The following is a 20,447-nucleotide window of genomic DNA, read 5'->3' on the forward strand; positions in this document are numbered from 1 at the left end:
ACAGCATCCCCAGCGGGAATCGAACCCAGGACATTCCAGCTATGAGGCGACAGCACTACCGACTGTGCCACCGTGGCCTTTTCTTGATATTTCTGATGAGCATAATGGTACACACCAGGGCTGCGAGCAAAACGGCTCCAGTTCCAAAGAAGATGCCCATGACCACCGACGCTTTGCTCTCGATGGCACTTGCAATGACTGCAGGGCAGGCGGGCACGATCTCCCAGATCCCGCTCGGTTTGGGGCAAGTCTGTTTAACCTGGTTGAATTCCAACAAGTCCCCCAGCATGCCACAGCAATGGAACGCACTGTGGAAGAGCGTGAGAGTGACAGCAATGGCCGGGTCATTCTCGGCCAAGTACAGAGCATAAACAGTACTGTAGAACTCCAACAGCTGTGCTTCAACCTCATGCCTTCTGAGATAGGCGAGCCCTCCGAGTACTGCCACGGACCCAGCCAGGAGGGCCAGCAGAGCGGCGAACAATCCAATGCCCCATCGATTCTCCTTGTGGGCACTAAAGGCTCCGAAGGCAACCACACCCAGCAGCACCGAACCCAGTGTAATCAGCACAGTCACACCAATGACAAATGCACTTGTGTTGAACATTGCCATTTCAAAAAAGCCATTGGTGCTATTGCTGAATCTCAGCCACAAGCCAAGAGACAACATGACAATCCCCTCCAAAAGCAACACGGTGTTGAGAATGAGGAGGATCCATTTGGATAGCTTGCTGCATGCACCCAGTGCCATAATGATAAAGATATTTCCTTCTTTTGTTCTCTGTCTCCTCTCAAACAACAAAAAGCTTATTAGCCACTCTGCTAGAACAACGAATTGCTTAGAAACCTTCTAATTGAAGTTTTGCCTTTTTGCCTTTCATTTTAAAGATAAAGGGCATATACTGTATATGTTGTGATGTCGTTGCATAATGATGTGATGTCGTTATTACGCACAATGACCAAACTGAAACTTACAGGCCACCTCGGCAAAAGATAATATTTGAACTGCTGATCCAAAGGACCCAAAGAGTGATGCGGCGAGTTGGAAGTCCGTCGGCTGCAAATGCCCATATATGGTGTACCCTGATGTCATCAATAACCCCTAAACGACGACTGGGTCAAATTTGGCACATACCAGTAAAAAACAAAATTATCGTATAAAATTAAAATTAAAAATTGTAAAATCTTTAAAATATCTTTCAATATTTATAATATAATAAATGTAACAAATGCTCAAGCCAGCAAGTTTTTTTAAACTTGTTTGTCATGTGGTGGTTCTTTTCTATAATAATTTTCACAGAATGTTGTGCATAGGAGAGGCTAGCGCTCCCTCAAAAAAGAAAACAATGAAATGCAAGGGGGGGGGGAGAATGTGCACGAGGGCCTGAGTCAGAGGGTGGAGGGTTGTGTTCCACCTCACTCTGTGCTATCCAGACTCCCACCAAACATCCTTGACCAGTTTCCTGTAACGATGGCGATGAGGAGCAGTGTCCAATCAGATCTCTGTGTTGTGTGTCGGGGAAGTGCACGGTTTCCTGCCCGTTTGGCTGATTTCCTCCCATTGGTGAAAGCTTGGAATTCTTTCCTTGGTCCAGGAAAACTGCAGCATGAAAAATGAAACTGTTGCAACATTTATTCATTGACTTTTTCAAATAAACCTTGAATACAACCATCAGTTAAATGTGATTCATGTAAGTAACGTTTTTTTTATTTTTTTATTATGCAAACTTGCATGTTTTATATCTGGGTGAGCAACCGTACTTCTTTTTTATCTACCAGGTTTTTTATCTACTAGGTATATTTGGCTATCGAGGTGATCAATTGAGTTGATCAAAAACAACCATTGTTTGATGTGCAGAGAACTTTATTATTCCTATTAAATAATTCTCGTTCTGTTCGTTTTATTTTTTTAAATATTGATGTATTCTGTTGCTTATAATATTTGAATTAGCAGCTGATAAGATGTAAATGCAATAGAGTTTTTATTTTATTTTATTTTGTCACATCGGCCTTGGGAAATGGCTAAGTGATAATAGGGGATTTAAGTTAAATAAAAATCAGTTAAAGGTAAGAAAACTTCTTACAATTTAAATTATTTTCTTTTTGAGTGGTGTAAACCACTCCTACAACTGGCTTTGTTAGTCTGTGCGCAAAAAATGAGCATGGTTGCTACGGTCACCCAGTTCACCCGGGTGTGATTTCATTACGTCAGAGCTGATTTCATTATGTCAGAGCTGATCAGGCTATATAATACCTTACACCACTCAGTTCACACAGGTGTGATTTTTTACATTTCACAGCATATCAAGCAGCTTCCATAGGCAATTTAGGCGTGCATGCCATGCCATGGGGTGTTTATTATCCGCATCAGACAGCCCTTCTTAAAACCAGCGTCCACCAGCAGGATTAAACATGTCGACAACAGTTCAGGCTGGCACCAGTCAGGTCACCAGCAGCAGCACTGCTCTCCAAATCCCTCCCCAGCCGGAGTCCGAGTCGCTCAGTGGGAGGAACCGGAACCAGCACCCGGTCCTCCTGGCGATGGACGCCGCCGCAGTCCGGCCGGTCGTCCCTCCTCGGGGCATCATCAATCCTAAAAGCCGGGGGATGGACGGCTCCCTGGAGGCCCAGACGCCACGCCCCCCCAGGGCCTGTAGTAGCACCCCGGGGCCTACAAGACCCTGCTGGAGCATGGACGAGAAGGTGGCCGTGGTTCTGGTGACCGTGGCCGGAGCTTTGATCCTGCTGCTGCTGTACAGACTCCTCCAGATGAGGCACAGGCAAGTATAGTGTATGCGCTGTCAAACGCAACCCTTTTGTGTCTCTCCACCTCTTCTCTTCAGTAATACTTACACCTGTGTATGTTTAGGTTGTGTTTGTTACATTGCAGCCAGTGACTTGTGTTGTGTTGCATTGTTGTGTTGCATTGTCGTGTTGCGTTGTGTTATGTCCAGAGCCGGCACTAGCCGACAACCGGGGGGGGTTATGGGGGGCTGTCACACGCACAGCATGTGCATTGTTTTGAGCCGTGCGCCCCAATGCACATCATGTTGTTGACATCATCAGACGTCATCGTTGTGATGAGGCACCGCTCAGTTCACACAAGTGTGATTTTTTTAATTATTATAATTTATTTTTACCGATAGCAGCTGAAGTCCTTATTGTCATATTGTCTGTCTGTCTCAGTCTCTCCTGTTACACAGACCACCACTGACCACTAACACGCTGAGGAAAGACACCGAAATGAAATGTTTTTTTTAAACTGGCAGTCTTGACTGAGGGGGCTAGATGGTCCTGTTGAGGGAACGACGCCCCCTCATGAGTCATGCCCCCTTCAATGGTGTTCTGTGTTGTTGTGCTCTGTTGTGCTATCGGGTTGTATTATGTCATGTTATTTTGTCTTGTCTAGTCTTTCCGTGTCATGTTGTGGATGCCGTGTCGTGTCGTGTCGTGTCGTGTCGTGTCGTGTCGTCATGTTTCATCATGCTGTGTTTTGTCAAGTTGTGCTTTGTCATCTCATGTTATATCATGACAATAGTCTCTAGAGACAGACTGTTGACTAACGAAGAGGGCACTGTTTTTCCTTTTTTGCCGATGGGTATCCAGATTGAGTTATGACATTTTACCTTATGTTGTCATGTTGTGTCCTGTCGAGTCGGGTTGTAGTAGTAGTCATGTCTCGTTTTGAGTTTTACCGTGTTGTGTCGAGTCATGCTGTGTTCTGTCCCGTTTCAAAGGTTGAAACTGTCCAGGGCCAGGAACGCTCTGCAGTACTACAGCTTCTACCATGCCGCCACATATACGCTTCAAGACCCGGGAGGACTGCCTCACACGTTGCCTGCCAAGAACGGGAACATCCCAGAGGCTATTCCGACGGGCCAAACGGTAACCGAGGCAGCGCCGCCTGTCGCCATCGCCCCGCTGCCGTCCCTGCCGTCGCCGCCTCCGCCGTCGCTGCCCTTACCCCCTCCTACCGTGCTCCCTCCTCCTCCTCTCCACCCTCCACCTCCTCTCCATCCTCCAACTCCTCCTGTCCGGATGAGCCTCCCTCTGCAGCTTCCCGTCATCCACACCACCCCGCCCAGCCCCCACCTGTCCTGGGGAGCCAGCTCGGACGCCGACGTCTACTCCCGCATAGGGGTGTTCCGGCCGTCGCGTCTCTCCAGCCTCTCGGGCCGAACACATGTCATCCTGTTTGAGCACTCTTCCCTGTGACTGCTCCCTCTGTGCGCCTCTCTCTCTCTCTCAGGGCACGGAACTCCATTTAAAGGACAACAAATCCCAGGAAAAGGAGAAAAAAGAATGTGTCTAAAGCCAAATTCCAATACCCAAAATCTCGGCCGCTTGCACACTCACTCGATCACTCCAACATGACAGTGTTATGGTGACATTGGTGACCTGCCAAAATATGTGACCATCTTGTGGAATTCACACAACTTACATGGAGGTCTTTAAATACGTGGCCTAAATACTGGTTGAACTAAACTGCAACGATTTACATTCAGACACTGACATTATGTGATTGTCTACAGTACGATTGTCACATATTTCAGCAGGTCACCAATTTCACCATAACACCACCATGCTGGAGTGACTGAGTGTGTGTGAGCGAGTGGCAGAGATTTTGAGTATTGGAATTTGGCTTATGGTTAATCACAATGTGCCACCCGGAGAATGAAGGACATCATTAAAGACAAGATACTGAACAAGAACAAAATCTTCTACTGCTGCTATGGCAAATTAATTTCCCTCTGGATTATTATAACCACTTGAACCCTCTCTAGACTTGGACCAGAGTTGGCTCTGTACATGGACCGCTTTTTTTCCATCTACACCAAATCTCTGTAGACAGCACTTATGTTATGTGCATATTCAATGTACTGTAAAAAGACACCTATGCGCTCTCATTTCTAAATTTGAACAAGAATCGTGCAGCACTAGTTAGCTGTCCAATTCATTTTAGTTACTCTTTTTCGTAACTCGTTTTTCTACAAGAGAGACTTTAAGAGAGTTTTAAGTCAAGCACTGACTGTGATGTTGTCTGTTTAAAACCACTTTGAATGGAGTAATGTTCAGCAACTAAAGACAATAAATATTTTTAATGGGAAATTTTGAAAATAGAAAATAGAGATTCACATTTGAGCAAGAATCATGCAGCACTAGTGTACAGTGGGTACACACACACACACACACACACACACACACACACACACACACACACACACACACACACACACACACACACACACACACACACACACACACACACACACACACACACAGGCACAGACTAACAAAACAAAGGCCCGAGAAAATAGGAAGGTCTTAGGCCTGCTCAAAAATGGGTGAACTTTGGCCATTACGGAAAAAGAAAGTGAACAATATTAATATAGAAAACTGAAGTTCATCCTTTAGTATCTGCAAAATAGAAAGCTTATATCTGTAAACGTTTTATCGTTTTACCAGTCATCACAAAGAAATAAAGAGGCAGATATAGATGCAGTAGGCCTACTTGGTTTTTATGTAGTGTATTTCTTTCTTTTAAAACAGGGATAATTCTTCCGTTTTGGCCAAAGGCCTTCCGCAATATGTGACTATTGTAACCTGTTGGGAGAGCATGGTGACTAAACTCACTTTGATCATTTTGCCAGCAAAAGACAAAAGTACAATAACAGGTCATGATGCCTAATGGTTTTCCAAGAGAGGCTGTCATTTTAGAATTATTTGTTATGTCCTATGTATCTCTCTGTTAGGCTGTCTAGACCGTCTCAACAAGATACCGTAGTGGTTTATTTGTTTGTCTTCTTGTGGTTTGTTCAGTTTTCTAAGTGCTGCCCTAATGGTTGTAAAGTAACTGTAGTCAATACTGAGCTGCCTTTTTAAACCTGTACGACGTTCTTCTGGTCTAAGAACTGCCGTGGATCGCCATTAGAGACAGGAATAAAGGATATAGCTCATTGTTTTTAACAGGTCTCGTGAAACTGAGCATGCTGAATCCAGCATTACATTTAAGAATGCTCCAATTAAAAAAAATATCCTTTAAAAAAATGGTAAATGGTGCATTTACGTATGTAGCATATTGTAGCGTAGCTATCCAGCCGCTCTACCGTAGTACCGGCCACTCTACCCACACGGAAAGAAAATATATGTACTTATATATTTTGTATATATGCCACATATATGTACCAGCATATATGCACATATCTGAAATTGGACCCCTACATATATGTCTCTCAACATATATGTACATATATTTCAATATATGTATATATATGACACATCATATATGTACATATATGACACATCATATATGCACATGTATGTATAGTATACATGTGCATATATGCTACACATACATGTACATATATGCTATACATACATGTACATATATGTTGAGACATATATGTAGGGGGCCAATTTCGTATATGTTGCATATATGTGGCATATATTGGCATATATGTTCATATATTTCCTCCACTGCCACTTTATAGCTTATCGATTGGATTAAAGCTCAACCTTAAACTCGTAGGCTTTCCGCAATTTGTCCACTTTCTTCCTTATAGTGATATATGTATTCCTATTCTTACTATATTGTATCGTCTTGTCTTCCAGTATCATCCAAAATCTGTTGCGGCTGACCTCGTGATATCCTTAGAAGGGAGGCATTTCCTGAGGTGGTTTTCCTTGAAAGGGACTCTGTTGATTTCACTCCCTTCTGTGTTTCCTTTCATTCTCTCTCAGTTTCTTTTTCTCTACTTAAAGGGAGATGAAACTCCCACTTCCGTTTCCTTTGAGTCCATCCTGCTAGTTGCTTTGAAGAGAGCAGCAGTTGGAAAGGGAAGGGAAGCTGCAGGCATACACTGACACCACGCTAGATGGGAACGCCCAAAAACGTCACATCCGGTTTTAGCCTGAGGTAAGAATTTTCTATGGCTGCCAATGCAACTTGGTCCAATCCTTAATCACATACGGACAAACATCTATGCCGATGCTATCTAACTTGCGGAGGTAGTGTGCCTTGTCCACGGGCAACAGATCTTTCAACGTATGGCATTGCAAATACGTTTGATAATCGCTACTCTGCTCAATATTGTTTTGAAAATGCCGCAAATTGCATTGCAGTGAACGAGCGCAAATCACAACTTCCCCCGGTTGTGGGCGGAGTCACAGTTTGAAGCGCCGTGGTGTCAGTCTATTGGAAATATCAGTGGTGGAAAGCACTCAAGTGTTTTACTTACGTAAAAGTACTGCAATGTAGATTACTTGTGGTTAATCTGTTACAAATTGAAGTCCCATATTCAAAATGTACTTGAGTGAAAGTACTTATAGTACTTAAGTATCAGCATAATGAAAATGAAAATCTCCAAATAACTAAATAACTAGTAAATAAAGTTTTCAAATCATTGTAGTGACGTAAAAGTACAATATTTGGCTCTGAGATGTAGCGGAGTAGAAGTAAAAGCATAGAAAATTGGAAATACTCCAGTAAAGTAAAAGTACCTCAAAATTGCACTTAAGTACAGTATAGTAAATGTACTTAGTTACTGTTCACCACTGGGAAATATCTCTACCCGCATAACTGTTATAGTGGGTGCTTGAACATTTTGGATACTGTGGACATTTCCTTGGACAAAAGTCAAGTGGTTTGGGCCATACGCTGTTGTTGTTGCATGTTGAAAATAGCAGATCTACAAGTCCACATCCACAAGTCACAGAATCAATAAAGGCGATGCATATACTTGCCAGAATATTTCTACCAGTAGGGTTCCATTGAGTGACACATGGAAACACTTTTTAAATTACCGGTATGCATGTGCAAATGTGAAACGAAGACTAAAAAGTTATGTTTCAGCATAGAAGAGTTAGCCTATATAAATAAACAATTATTGACTGAGAGCATACTGAGTTTGGCCTCTGTCTCTCTATTCTAAAAGCCTGCTAATTCAATCTAAACATGCACGTGACACGTCAGACGCTAGCATTGAATGTCCAAAGCTGACTATATGCAGGAATATGACTATGAGCAGGAATAAGAGTCAAATGAGACAATGTAAACAGGTTTTCTGTGTATAAAATGATAATTGGATCAAAACTATTTTTATGTCAGTTATAGCCAGGCCTATCATTTTCAGTGGGTATCACATTATCCAAATGCCTAATTTCAGAACTGAACACAATCCTTTGTTTAATTTGATCCATGTAATTTGTAGCCCACCTCAGAGTGTGCACATATTTCTTTTGGCAGCAAATTCATTGATATAGAAAATAAAGTGATTTAAATACTTTTGCCTACTGGTAAATAGTGTTTTAGAAAGTATGTACTTTTGAATACTTGTGTATATTTAAAAGCAAGTATAGGTCCACTGAGTACTTTACCTCAAGTACAAAATTGACCGAGCAACATCCACTTGTAGTTACGGAGGTACTGGCGTTGAATCACTTTGTTCAACACTGATCAAGTAGTAGGCCTATCAGGCAGGATGTGATTGGCCAGCACAAAGCTGTGCTGAGTGTTGAGTTACAGTTTGTTGTTGACCATTTTCTTGTATCATATATTTGAGCCCAGCTCCAGTCCAGTGCGGTATAATGACTTTGTTTGCTTCACAAAAGCCCTCGACAGAGATGCATGGTAATTGCATCTGCCGTGCTCTGGCATTCTTCTTATCTCTGCAGTGAAAGCGAGAGCAAATGGGTGCTTTGAGCGTTGCTCACAGTGCCTGTGTGTCCTCTGTGCGATGCCAAAACAAGTGTTTTATTTGTGTATACTAGTCTGTACCCAGGTGGCAATAGAGAGGAGTGTTTGTGGTCCACGACCACGAATACTGCTGCTTCCTATTCTCATATTGTCAAAAGGTACTGAAAAGGTTACGACCTTTACCAGCCAAATTGCTGCATGGGCAATTGGGCATATACACATGATCCAATAAGATAAGACATGACACAAATACTAGACACAAATACATCATAATATATATTGTGTTATTGATGGCAATGTGTGCATTAACTTCATTTATTCCTAAACAATGGATTTTTAGTTATGAGAAGATGTTACAGATTGTTTTGCTAAATGATGATCAATTTTGCATCTAGGCCAACAAAAAGATTGACTAACATGATTTCCTTAAAATGTAGATGATATTATTAGACAATAAAATAAATGCTTTGACTTTAATGTGCAGGAGACAAAGCTGAACGCAATGATTTAGATATCCATTCACATAATTCATTCATAAACATTTTGTTAAATGTAAATAAACATTTTGTTCTTCACCATTAATTCTTCATTCTTGTTTTCACAGTTCTGAGTGTACCTATAGGCTACTGTACTCAGTGGTGGAAAGTAACTAAGTACATTTACTTAAGTACAGTTTTGAGGTAATTGCATCATTTGTACTTTACTTGAGTATTTCCAATATCCAATACTTTTACTTCTACTCCACTACATCAGAAGCAAATATTCTACTTTTACTACACCACAATAATTTGAAAACTTTAGTTACTATAGTTACCTTGTAGATTTTGATTATTATTACAAAATATACATTAATTAACTACTCAGCCTTATACATTTGAAAATAGCCGATCTACAGTACAAGCTCACAATGCATCGCAATGCGATACATTGTGAGCTTGTATCAGCTATTTTCAAAATATGTTTATACGGTAGGCCATTTGAAATGGGATATTCAGCATAATGAGTACTTTTACTTTTGATACTTTAAGTACATTTTCATGGCAATACTTTTATACTTACTCAAGTATATATTTTGAATTCCGGACTTTTACTTGTAACAGAGTATGTCTATATTGCAGTATTGATACTTTCACATACATAAAACATTTGAGTACTTTTTCCACCACTGCCTATATAGCTATACTGTATAGGGCATGGCTATACTCTAATCAAGTAGAGTCATATCTTTGATCTTCTGCATGAGTCATGGCTGAGTGACATCAAGAAGACAGCTAGGGCAGCTGTAGCAGTGCACCTGCAGAAGCTTTCAAACACCAGACATCGTGTGTATGTCACTCACCATCCCTTTGAAGCTCCCACTTACCTGTATACAAACCAACTAAAAGCACTGGTTGCTGATGTGGAGTGCAGTGGCGGTGGCCAGCATGTAATAATGCCCAATTTATGCTCTTGTTGCCACATGTCACGTGCACACGCTTGTGCGCACGCACGCACTCACACACTGTCCAATATAGATACACGCATTTCGGTGTGAATATTGCATTCATAAATCATAATATTGCACCTAAAATATACCCTTATTTTTTACAAGTTAGTTAGTTACGTTGTACGCATCATTCAGAGTATATAGGCATACAACTGCTACACCATAGGCCTATACTTAAAATCACACCCGTGTGAAGTGAGTGGTGCAACTTCGTGTGGGGGTGGGGTGGGGGGGGGGGGGACACAGGAACGCACCCAGGGTGCTGGCCCGATTCCGGCGAGCCGCCGCGTGTCCGAAACGGTTGAGAAATGACAGAGTTACCGTGTGGGGGTCCCTCTACTGTATCCTCTACTGTACTTTACTGTCACTGTACTGTAATGGCACACCCGAAATCACCATATATACAGTTAATATGTGCGTGTGTGTTTGTGTGTGTGCGCACAGGTGGTGAAAAACAACCATGCTGTTTTCGTGCTCAGACGCACCCACCCACCCACACAGCCACCCACACACCCAGGCACCCACACACATAGCTCCGTAAGGGAGTGGTTGCACCACTCAAAAATATTTAGGAAACTGGCTAATATCTGTTCTAATTGCCACATTTTGGAAACATAAATGGGGTTTTGTGTATTTCTGCAGAATTAATTGAAACTAAATTAAAGGATCTTGCTAAATGCTGTCGATTTAAACACTTGGGGGCAGATTCCTTCATGTTTTTGAGGGCCCCTCCTATATACATGGTTTAATGTTTGTTTTTAGTTCAATGTTTGTTTTAAAAACGCCATTGACAATGAAGGGAACATTTACGGTATGTCATTTTGTCCCTAACACAAACATTAAATGCCATTAACAATAAAGAGAATTGAATGTTTGTGTTGGCACTGTTTGTTTTACATCACCATTACATCACCATATCAACATATAGTGACTGCTGTACAAATCTGAAATCTCTTTTGAAATGTGATTTATAGTTTAGTCTCCTTCCTGTTTACAAGGCAGACAATTCAGGTTTATTATTGTATTTTGTTAATTGTGCTGCTGCTTGGCCTGTCTTATATGGTGGCTATCATCAAATCAAATCAATATATAATGTAAATAATTAGGGGGGGGGGGGGGGGGGCATTGCTACAACAACCGAAAGAAAAACACTGAACACATGGGGGATGGAACAAACTTATTGTGTCGCTTATTTTATTTGATGGATTTTAATGGCCTAAGTTGACTCTTAATAAACACCATGAACCACATTTGAAGGTGCACTTCAGAAAAAGCAGGATCCAATAATCACAACTGTATCTATACATGCAGACATCTATATTGGCGATGATGGATAACAGCCCTTTGTTCCAATCAAGCACTTTCTTTTCCAAAATAATCAATTTCATTTTAAGTCATTTTAAGGAGGTGCACAATTTGCTTATTTTGCGCTGTGGGAATAGGTCGTTGTTATTATGTACAAACACAAAGTTCGTGCCATACGCACTGCGCTCTCACCATGGTCTACAGTAATGACACTTGATTATTTTTTTGAACGCGCTTTGGAAGTCTTTGTTGAAGTACGCGTAAATGATGGGGTTCAGTAGAGAGTTGGAGTAGCCCAGCCAGTTGATCACGTCCGCCAGCCAGCGGGGCATGTAGCAGGACTCCAGGCAGAAGGGCATCACCAGCGCCACGATGAAAAACGGCAACCAGCACAGGATGAAGGTGCCCATGATGATGCCCAGTGTTTTCACCGTCTTGCGCTCCCGCGCCATCGCTATCTTCCTCTTCGCCTCTGTCGCCTTCTCGTGTCTGTTCTCGAAGAGAGGGCCGGAGTTGATCGGCGTGTCGGGCAGAGGAAGGTTGTCTTTCGAGTGACCGTGGTGCACTTCGATTATCTCCAGAGATTCGCCGTCGTCGGCGTGATGCCTCACCGCGCCGTTTACGCACAGAGGCAGCGGCTTGGGTTCCACGCTGCTGCTTTTCCAGCTCGTCTTACACGACGCGTCCACGCCGCCTCCGCCGGTCTTCTTGCGGAAGAGAGCCGGGGAGAGCACCGGTGGGCAAGAGTCGGACGTCACTTTCTTTCTCTCCGTTTTGCGCACGGTTCTCCTGATTCGAAACCTCGCCGCTTTGAAGATCCGCCCGTATAGGACCAGCATGAGAATCAGCGGGATGTAGAACGCCGCGAACGTGGAGTATATCGTGTACCAGGGGTCTTGCCTTATCTTGCACTGCCTGGGGTTGGCGCGGTCCTCCGCCACGCTGCCGGGCTGGGAGCGCATGATCAGCATGGGCGGGATGGAGATGGAGAAACCCACCAGCCACGTGGCGCCGATGAGCGCCGCCGCGCGGCGCGGCGTCCGCTTCTTCATGTAGTCGATGGGCTCGGTGATCGCCCAGTATCTGTCCAGCGCGATGGCGGACAGGTGCAGGATGGAGGAGGTGCAACACAGCACGTCCAGGGAGATGAAGATGTCGCAGGACACCTGGCCCAGAGTCCACCGGTTCAACACCTGGTTGAAGGCCGCCATGGGCAGCACCAGCACGGACACCATCAGGTCGGTGACGGCCAGCGAGCCGATCAGGTAGTTAGCCACGCTCTGGAGCGACCTCTCCAAGCCGATGGCCGCTATGACGCACGTGTTCCCGAATATGGCGCACAGAAGCAGCGCTACGAGCAGGAAAGACGTGATTATTTGGTAGCTCAGTTTCACTTCCTCCTCCGGTTCCTCCTGCGCGGCTGCTGCGCCTGATGTTTGGTTGAAAAGGTTGTAGGGTTGAACCGTCGTGTTGTTTGTTGTTCCATCCATGTTGGTATAGCGCAACGAACGCGCGCAGCCTGGCTCAGGTAGCAGCAACCGGTGCAGTGCGCACAGCCCCGCGCCACGCATCAGAGCGCATGATGGAATGTGTGAGCATCTCCATGTCGTCCGTGCGCGCCAGCGGAGTGCAAACTCTGTTTCGGTGGGTGGCGACGAGTGATGATCGTGTGTATTTATACCACATGGTGCATAGGCTATACGTCAATTGCCTGACTGTCTGTCTGACTGACTGCCTGTCTGACTGAGTCCTGACTGATTGACTGACTGACTCTGCGACAGTCTTTCTATATGTAGGCCTACAACAGTGCAAGCCAAGGGCAATTCACTGCACATATAGGCTACTGAATGGCAAATACAGTGAAGATTATCCGATATCCACAATTTGTATTCTATGCTATACAGGGCGATATAGTTTTAAGCAATATGTTTCGTGTCAACTTTTACATTTACATTTAGGCTATCAATATACAGCATAATATAGGTTACAAAGACTTGGCTATGTGGACAGTTGGTTTAGTTGTGTGGTTTAGTCTGTTTAGTCTGTTATCTTATCCATGGAAACAGAATCTATATATTATTATCAATAGTTAATAGATCATACTGTACAATACATCACCATGCTGAGGAGGTTTGGATCAGCACCATGGTCAGCGCCGGTGTTCCTCGGTGCGAGCGTGCTGCCACCTGCTGTTGGCAAGCCTATATTAATTTATGGAGTTGGTCAGCCGTCTTAACCTGACTCCGCCAGATGGGGCAGCAGAGAGTACACTGGGTTCCCCCCTCCTGGGGAACCCAGTGTACTCTCTGCTGCCCCATCTGGCGGAGTCAGGTTACAGCCGTCTATGGCCTAATCCAATGTTTTCAAAGTGGGGTTCAGCCGTTCAGGGACTCTTAGGGGGTTGCAAATGGAGCCTTTCCATAACTTGTGGGTGTTTAATCTAGCTACAGTAAACTAGCCTTGATAAAACTGTCTGAAGGCCTATGCACCGTCTTGATCGCCCCCCCCCCTTTCCCCTCACTGTATATGTTTCTTTTCCCTTTTTACCTCCATTATGATGAATTCCTGTACTGTTCTTTGTCTATATAGTATATAGAAGTGTCTATTTGTACGTCTCTTAATGTTTTGATGAATTGAACATGGTGGACCCTGTTGTAAACAAGTGTAATGCTTAATTGGGTCGTCCACTCACAGTTAACAGCCTTTGTATTGAGTTTGTGCTTGAAATGTACTGTAATTCTGCAAACTGTTAATACAATTTCCAATCAATCAATCAAAGATCCAGGGCAGGGCTAGATGTAAGCAAGATGAAAACGATTTCAATTAAATAATTAAGAATTGGTGCTAAGACTATTAAAAAGACTGCATACAGATTGAAAGTGCCCAGTACTCTTCATTTTAAGCATGGAAAACCCGCCTGTATTTATTTTGGTCCAGTTGACTTTCCGTAGCTGCTCTGTTCCAGTGACGTCACCACCCGTGTGTGTGGAAGTGGACATGATCACAACTTGATGTTTTGTTTACTTGTTAACTTGATGTTTTAAAAGCCTTTCTCTCTAGATTCCCGGTGGTTTTGGGGGGATTACTTTTAAACACCCCGGTAAGTGACTTGTTGTGTGCACGAAGAAGACGTGTCGCCCTCGTTCTTATTGTAACAATCTGTTGTGATCTTTTACCCTCTGCACGGGTCTTATTCCACCGTAACGTATAGGGCTAGTGCGCTAGTGCGCACCGAAAATAGCAGATCTACAAGCTCACTGCGTCGCGGTGAGCTTGTAGATCTGCTATTTTCTGCGGGACACCGTCTAAGAAGTAGACCTACCGTATTTTACGGTACATTGGGCTTTTGCTTTTAAATATAGCCCATAATACAGGATCCCTCGACCATGCATAATTTATAGCTTACTTTTAAGTTCTTGTTGCCACAAATATGTGGCTTTTGTTTAGGATACCCTAATGGACGGGTGACGGGTCTGTTACTTAATGATCTATATGATGTTTCTACATAGTAGTAGTCATTAAAGGCTACAAATTACCCCAATGGAAAGTTTGGAAACAGACCTTGTATTGAACTGTACTTCCCTGTGCCTTTTTCTGCAAACTGTTTCTAAAGTATCTAATCAATCAATCAAATGGAATGGAACCAAATAATATAGTTCCATTTTGTATACTCTCAGAACACAGAGGATTTTACAGTGGGGTCCCATATTTTTTAATTCATAGGATGTCTCAAATGTACTTTGAGACACTGAGAGTCACTGTGTTACTCGTATAATGTAGTTAGGATTCAAATGGATGGACCCTTATGGATCTGTAACTCAGAGAGTGTACAAATGGAACCAAATTGACCTGTTAGGGTCCATTTGGTTCCATTTGTAGAGTTAAATTAACATTACACATTAGCCTCGGACACCCAGGCGATTTGATTTTACAACATAAATTGGGGGTCCCACCCAGAGATAGAAATGCCAATAATAGGTCCGAGGCCTAATGCATGTCAAACTGGGGGTACCTGAAATTAAAATGGTTGAGAATCACTGATGGAGCCGTAAACAATCTTCTCTCATGGGGGTCCCTGGCTTATCTTTTCAAATGGGGGTCCGTTGGATTAAGCGTCAATTTGGGGGTCCTTGACATGAAAACATTTGAGAACCACTGCCTCAGCCCATTAATCATGCAAACTTAGTTACCCGGGTCATTTCCTCGTTGTTCTCATGTTTTTGTTGCAGTTCAGGCTTTACTTGTTATTTAACCACAAGATTAAAATGTAATGGCATGTCATTTTAGTTTACCTGGTATCCTATAGTTTCAATGTAGCCTACAGCTTATTATATTGTTAAGACTGATGCTAGGTTCTTGGTTTATCCTAGTTTACCGAGGCACTGCTACACTGTCTCTATGCATTTGATGTATGTGTTTACCTTGCTTATAATTTTAAGTCTCTCTTCTTGAACTGTTTTTTACTTGTCAGCAGTTCGTCTGATGACATTGAACTGAATTTGTGTTTTAATAGAGACTCCTTTTTATAATTATACACGTACATTCATTACCTATTCATTCATTTATTTATTATGCACTCACAATGATATAATGCAGATTAGACATATATTATGCACTTTATGCTCTTCTCTCTATATTTTTAGCTGCAATGATGAGCCTGCACAACTACGAATTTCACCCACCTTGTGATGTGACAAAGGTTGATTCTGATAAGAGCGTCTGCTAAGTGTGTACATTGTGAATTGTAGCCTACAGGACCATCCATCGTCGACCGCTTATCCGTAGTTGGGTCGCGGGGGCAACAGCTCCACCAGATAACTCCAGACTACCATTCCATGGAGGGCCTAATAAGTGAGTTGTCCACACTGCGCTGCAGGAGATGTCGCAAAGCCTTCCTAGACTCCTCCTGCCTGCATCTGGTGAGTGACACATTCTTTATTAGATAAATAGATAGATACCTTTATTATCCCATGGGGGAAAAATCAGTCGCCCAGAGCAGTTAAGGTTACAGCTTACAGGTAAGAGTATGAAAAAGAAAAAGTACTGTTGTGTACAGCAAATACGAGGCAAAAGAAAACAAAAAGAAGCATCATCAATAATACAGAGCAAAGGTAAACGAAGGTAACGAAATAAGGTGTCCATTACAGCCAGTCAGTGCGTCATATTATGTTATGATAGATTTTTCTTTGCTATGTGTTGTTTTGTTGTGGGTGTTTTGAACAGACTGTGAAGATGAATATCCTTCGGGACAATAAAGATTATTATTATTCTAAGTGTCTCTCACTGTAGCTTGTCATAAGAACCAAAAAATAAAGCTTGATAATTGAAGGTTCTCACAGCGAGAAACGGCATTAATATTATAGCTGGCCAAGTTACGTGTGCCCAGAAATGTGGCTTTCAATTGGCTTCGTGGAATTGGAGGAACCAGGTTATTTTCCGGCGTTTCAAATGTCTGTCATTCACATACAGTTACAGGGTTAGGGTAGAGGAACGCAGTATAGAGCTTCATTCTGCACGCACGTGCACACACACACACACACCACACCACACCACACCACACCACACCACACACACGCACGTGCACATGCACACACACAGACTGATATTCCGCTCATCATCGGAGTGTTTTGATTGATTGATTGAACATTTTATTAACAGTTTGCAGAATTACAGTACATTTCAAGCACAAACTCAATACAAAGGCTGTTAACTGTGAGTGGACGGCCCAATTAAGCATTACACTTGTTTACAACAGGGTCCACCATGTTCAAATCATCAAAACATTTAGAGACATACAAATAGACACTTCTATATAGACAAAGAACAGTACAGGAATTCATCATAATGGAGGTAAAAAGGGAAAAGAAACATATACAGTGAGGGAAAAAAGGGGGGGGGGGGGCGGTGGGGGGGGATTCAGATTTTACGGGGGCCAGTTTCGAATTGCAGCCATCTGTAGGTGCCCTTTGAGAGCGGTTTTGAAGGAGTCAAGGGATTCGCATGTCTTAATGACTGTTGGTAGGGCGTTCCACATTTTGGTGGCATAGGAGCGAAAAGAATTTAGTCCCTTGTTTGTGCCGAATCTGGTTTGAACATGATTCGTTGCACTCCCTCTGGTGTTGTGGGTGTGGACTTCGTTAACATTAAGGAAGTATCTACATGGGTATCTTGGTGGAGTATCGAATCTTGTGGACCAGACCCATTGCAAGATGCTGTACTCTGTCGCCGACCCTAAGCCATGCCATGCCAGTGTCTGTCTTTGACCTGTAACATAATGTATTACTATGTTATTAAATGACTGTTTATACAGTAGCACTATTCTTAAGGTTCTGCTTAGTAATAGTGATATCATGTTTGTATCAGGAACAACAGGAACAACCGAGATTTCCAAGAATGATATAGCCCAGGTGGGTGATCCCCAACTACATGATGGAGAGTTTGTAACCAAATGGACCCTTATAGATCAAGAGTTACATTATTTTTTAAACATCTGCATTACTACATTTACAAGAAATTTACAAAAACTGGCATTGGTGTTTTACGAGAAAAAAAAAGGCTTCCCGTCATGCACCTGTAACAAACTGTAGTTCAGTGTGAAGCTCAACAGTGCCACTTTAGGTCAGCCAGGGGTATTGCGGTACTGAAACAGACATACATACATACATACATATGGACAGGCATACATAGCTGTGCATAGGAGACGGTGTGCCACCGCTCAAAAAAAGTTTTGGGTCTGAGAGGCAAAATCTCATCAAATGGTGGTCCGTGGCTCAAATGCAGAATAAACTAGAAAAAGTGCCCTTCTGGGCACAGGTCTCCACCAGGAGGATAGGACTGTGTGAGATGTTTGGCAAAATGTTTAGTAGTAATATAAACATGTTTTTTTGTTTGTTAGTTTTTTGCAGCAATTGTCTTTTTTTTGTTGAGGAAATGCAGAGTGCCTGGTGGCACTATAATAGGCCAATGTGAAAAGGGTGCCATTTCTTCATACGCCTTTAATGGCAATTGGATGATTTGAGGCATTTTGTTCCAAAAATGTGTTTTGCAAAAATCAACCTGTTGGTGGCGCTATAACAGGCGAATGTGAAAAGGGTTCCTCAGCCTAGTAAGAAAATGTGTGAAAGATTTCACGTAAATTGCATGCTGCGTTCATGACTGTGAAAGCCAATTATAGCCAATTAGGATGGAATATGAAATATCGGACAGATCCGACTTGAGCACATGACCATAGAGATACTGTGTAACGATTTGTGAGATTTTTGGACAGAATCTGGAGGAGTAATATCAAAAAATGTGTTTTACAAAAGTCGGCCTCCTGGTGGCGCTATAAAAGGCAGATGCAGAAAATGCAGGTCAAAGATTTGTCCTTGGCCTCTAGGGAGTGTGCATGCAACGTTTCACGCAGATCGGTGCAGTTTTAGGTAAACAATGTGAAAAGCTGCCTCATGGTGGCGCTATAACAGGCCGTTCTGGAAAATGTGGGGCAGAGGTTCATCGTTGGCATCCAGGGAGTGTGTGTGCAAAGTTTGGCATCGACCGGGTTAACGGTGCCGGAGATTAGCTGGTAACAGACGGACGGAAGGAAGGAAGGACGGACACACACACGGACTGAGTGCAAAACATACTCTCTCCCCATGCCTTCGGCCTGGTGGAGACAATAATGGGCCATGGTATCAAAAGGGTTGAAAACCACTGATACCGATGTTTAGAGATGTTTTCCTCTTCAAACAGCTGGCAGCCACAGATGAGAGTGCAGCTTCCCTGTGCAGCGTTTGGCACGTGAACCTTGACAAGCTGCCAGAATGGATACTGACGTCTGTTCAACAGGTGAGTGTGTTCACCACAGCGGTGGCAACAGTTAATCGAACTATAATATATAACAACAGATAGCCATCTGAAGCAAATGTGAGTAGCCTTTCCACTAGATCGGATCAAAACATGTTATACAACTGAATTAACGTAACCTACGTGTTTTGGCGCTTGTCGCTTGCCGACAATAATAACGTAGGCTACGTTTTTCGGAGGGCTAACTGTTAATAAAAAGAAGGTGCATTTGCACGTTGGGATACCAATTTCATCCAATCAGGAGACAGAACTCATACAGGATGAATAAGTGAAATTACAAGTGATGACACGAAGAAAAGAGCAGACAGAATTGGATGTAGAACACTATAAAAGTGAACGTTAGCTAGAGTTCATGTGGTTAAGGAGTTTTGCGCAAGTAAATTAATGCAATCCAGTGTGGCAAATGATTGTTTTAGTAACTCTGTATCTTGTGGCCTCTCTCTTAGGCCCAGTGGACTGTGGGGAAGTTGAACTGCCAGAGTTGCAGTGCTCGTCTGGGCGGCTTCAACTTCATCAACCACGCCAGCCGGTGCCCCTGTGGCCAGATGAACACCGCCATCCACATCAGCAAGAGCCGCGTGGATCTTGACCACAGACACTCTGTCCAGCCGAGCAGGCTCGGCAGGCGGCAGGGAGAACAACAGGGCCAACAGCAAGGCGCATGTCGCCGCAGCGAGCAGGACAGCCCACAACTCCACAGGAACGTATTGGCCGGATCACAGTTTGGCCCTGCCGCCGGGTCCCACGTCGTGAACCCTCAGACACCCATCATCGCGCCCCATGCCGAGGACTCCTCACGCCGGTCGATGGACGCCAGCGAGGCGACGCAGTCGCTTCTCCTAAACGTCTCCTCAATGTCCAGCGTCTCTTGTGGGAGGAGGTGCATGTTAGGTGACGACGCCTCCTCAAGTGGCCCTTTGGATCCGTGCCCGGCAGGTCCTGCTGCGGACAAGACGCGGTCGATGAGTAGGCCTGTCATAATTGTTACATAAGCTTGTAGTCGTGTCGTAGATCAACTATTTCTGCTATTTTGTCCATTTTTTTGGAAGGAAAAAATGATTAAAAATGATTAAATATGTCAGTGATTTCATTGTATAGCGGTAGCTCATTTAAGTT

General features: G+C 43.4%; 3 protein-coding genes across 3 annotated transcripts; 1 reads left to right on the top strand and 2 right to left on the bottom strand.

Moving 5' to 3' along the window:
* Window positions 1-55: 55 nt before the first annotated feature.
* LOC306939466 (CD9 antigen-like) lies at window positions 56-607 on the bottom strand (the record flags this gene model as incomplete). The annotated part of the gene is made up of 1 exon (XM_079524053.1): window positions 56-607. One exon carries the CDS (start codon window positions 605-607, stop codon window positions 56-58), a length of 552 nt encoding a protein of 183 aa, XP_079380179.1.
* A 10,984-nt stretch (window positions 608-11,591) lies between these two features.
* Window positions 11,592-12,976, bottom strand: LOC306939467 (5-hydroxytryptamine receptor 1A-beta-like; the record flags this gene model as incomplete). The annotated part of the gene is made up of 1 exon (XM_079524054.1): window positions 11,592-12,976. The coding sequence occupies one exon, from the start codon at window positions 12,974-12,976 to the stop codon at window positions 11,675-11,677; it is 1,302 nt and encodes a 433-aa protein (XP_079380180.1). The 3' UTR covers window positions 11,592-11,674.
* A 1,485-nt stretch (window positions 12,977-14,461) lies between these two features.
* On the top strand, window positions 14,462-20,408 carry rnf180b (ring finger protein 180b). Its single transcript, XM_079524115.1, has 4 exons — window positions 14,462-14,586; window positions 16,235-16,405; window positions 19,218-19,313; window positions 19,778-20,408. Exons 2-4 carry the CDS (start codon window positions 16,322-16,324, stop codon window positions 20,321-20,323), a joined length of 726 nt encoding a protein of 241 aa, XP_079380241.1. The 5' UTR covers window positions 14,462-14,586; window positions 16,235-16,321; the 3' UTR covers window positions 20,324-20,408.
* Window positions 20,409-20,447: the final 39 nt, after the last annotated feature.

This window comes from Electrona antarctica (genome assembly GCF_951216825.1).
Source record: "Electrona antarctica genome assembly, chromosome: 16".
NCBI classification, from domain to species: Eukaryota; Metazoa; Chordata; class Actinopteri; order Myctophiformes; family Myctophidae; genus Electrona; species Electrona antarctica.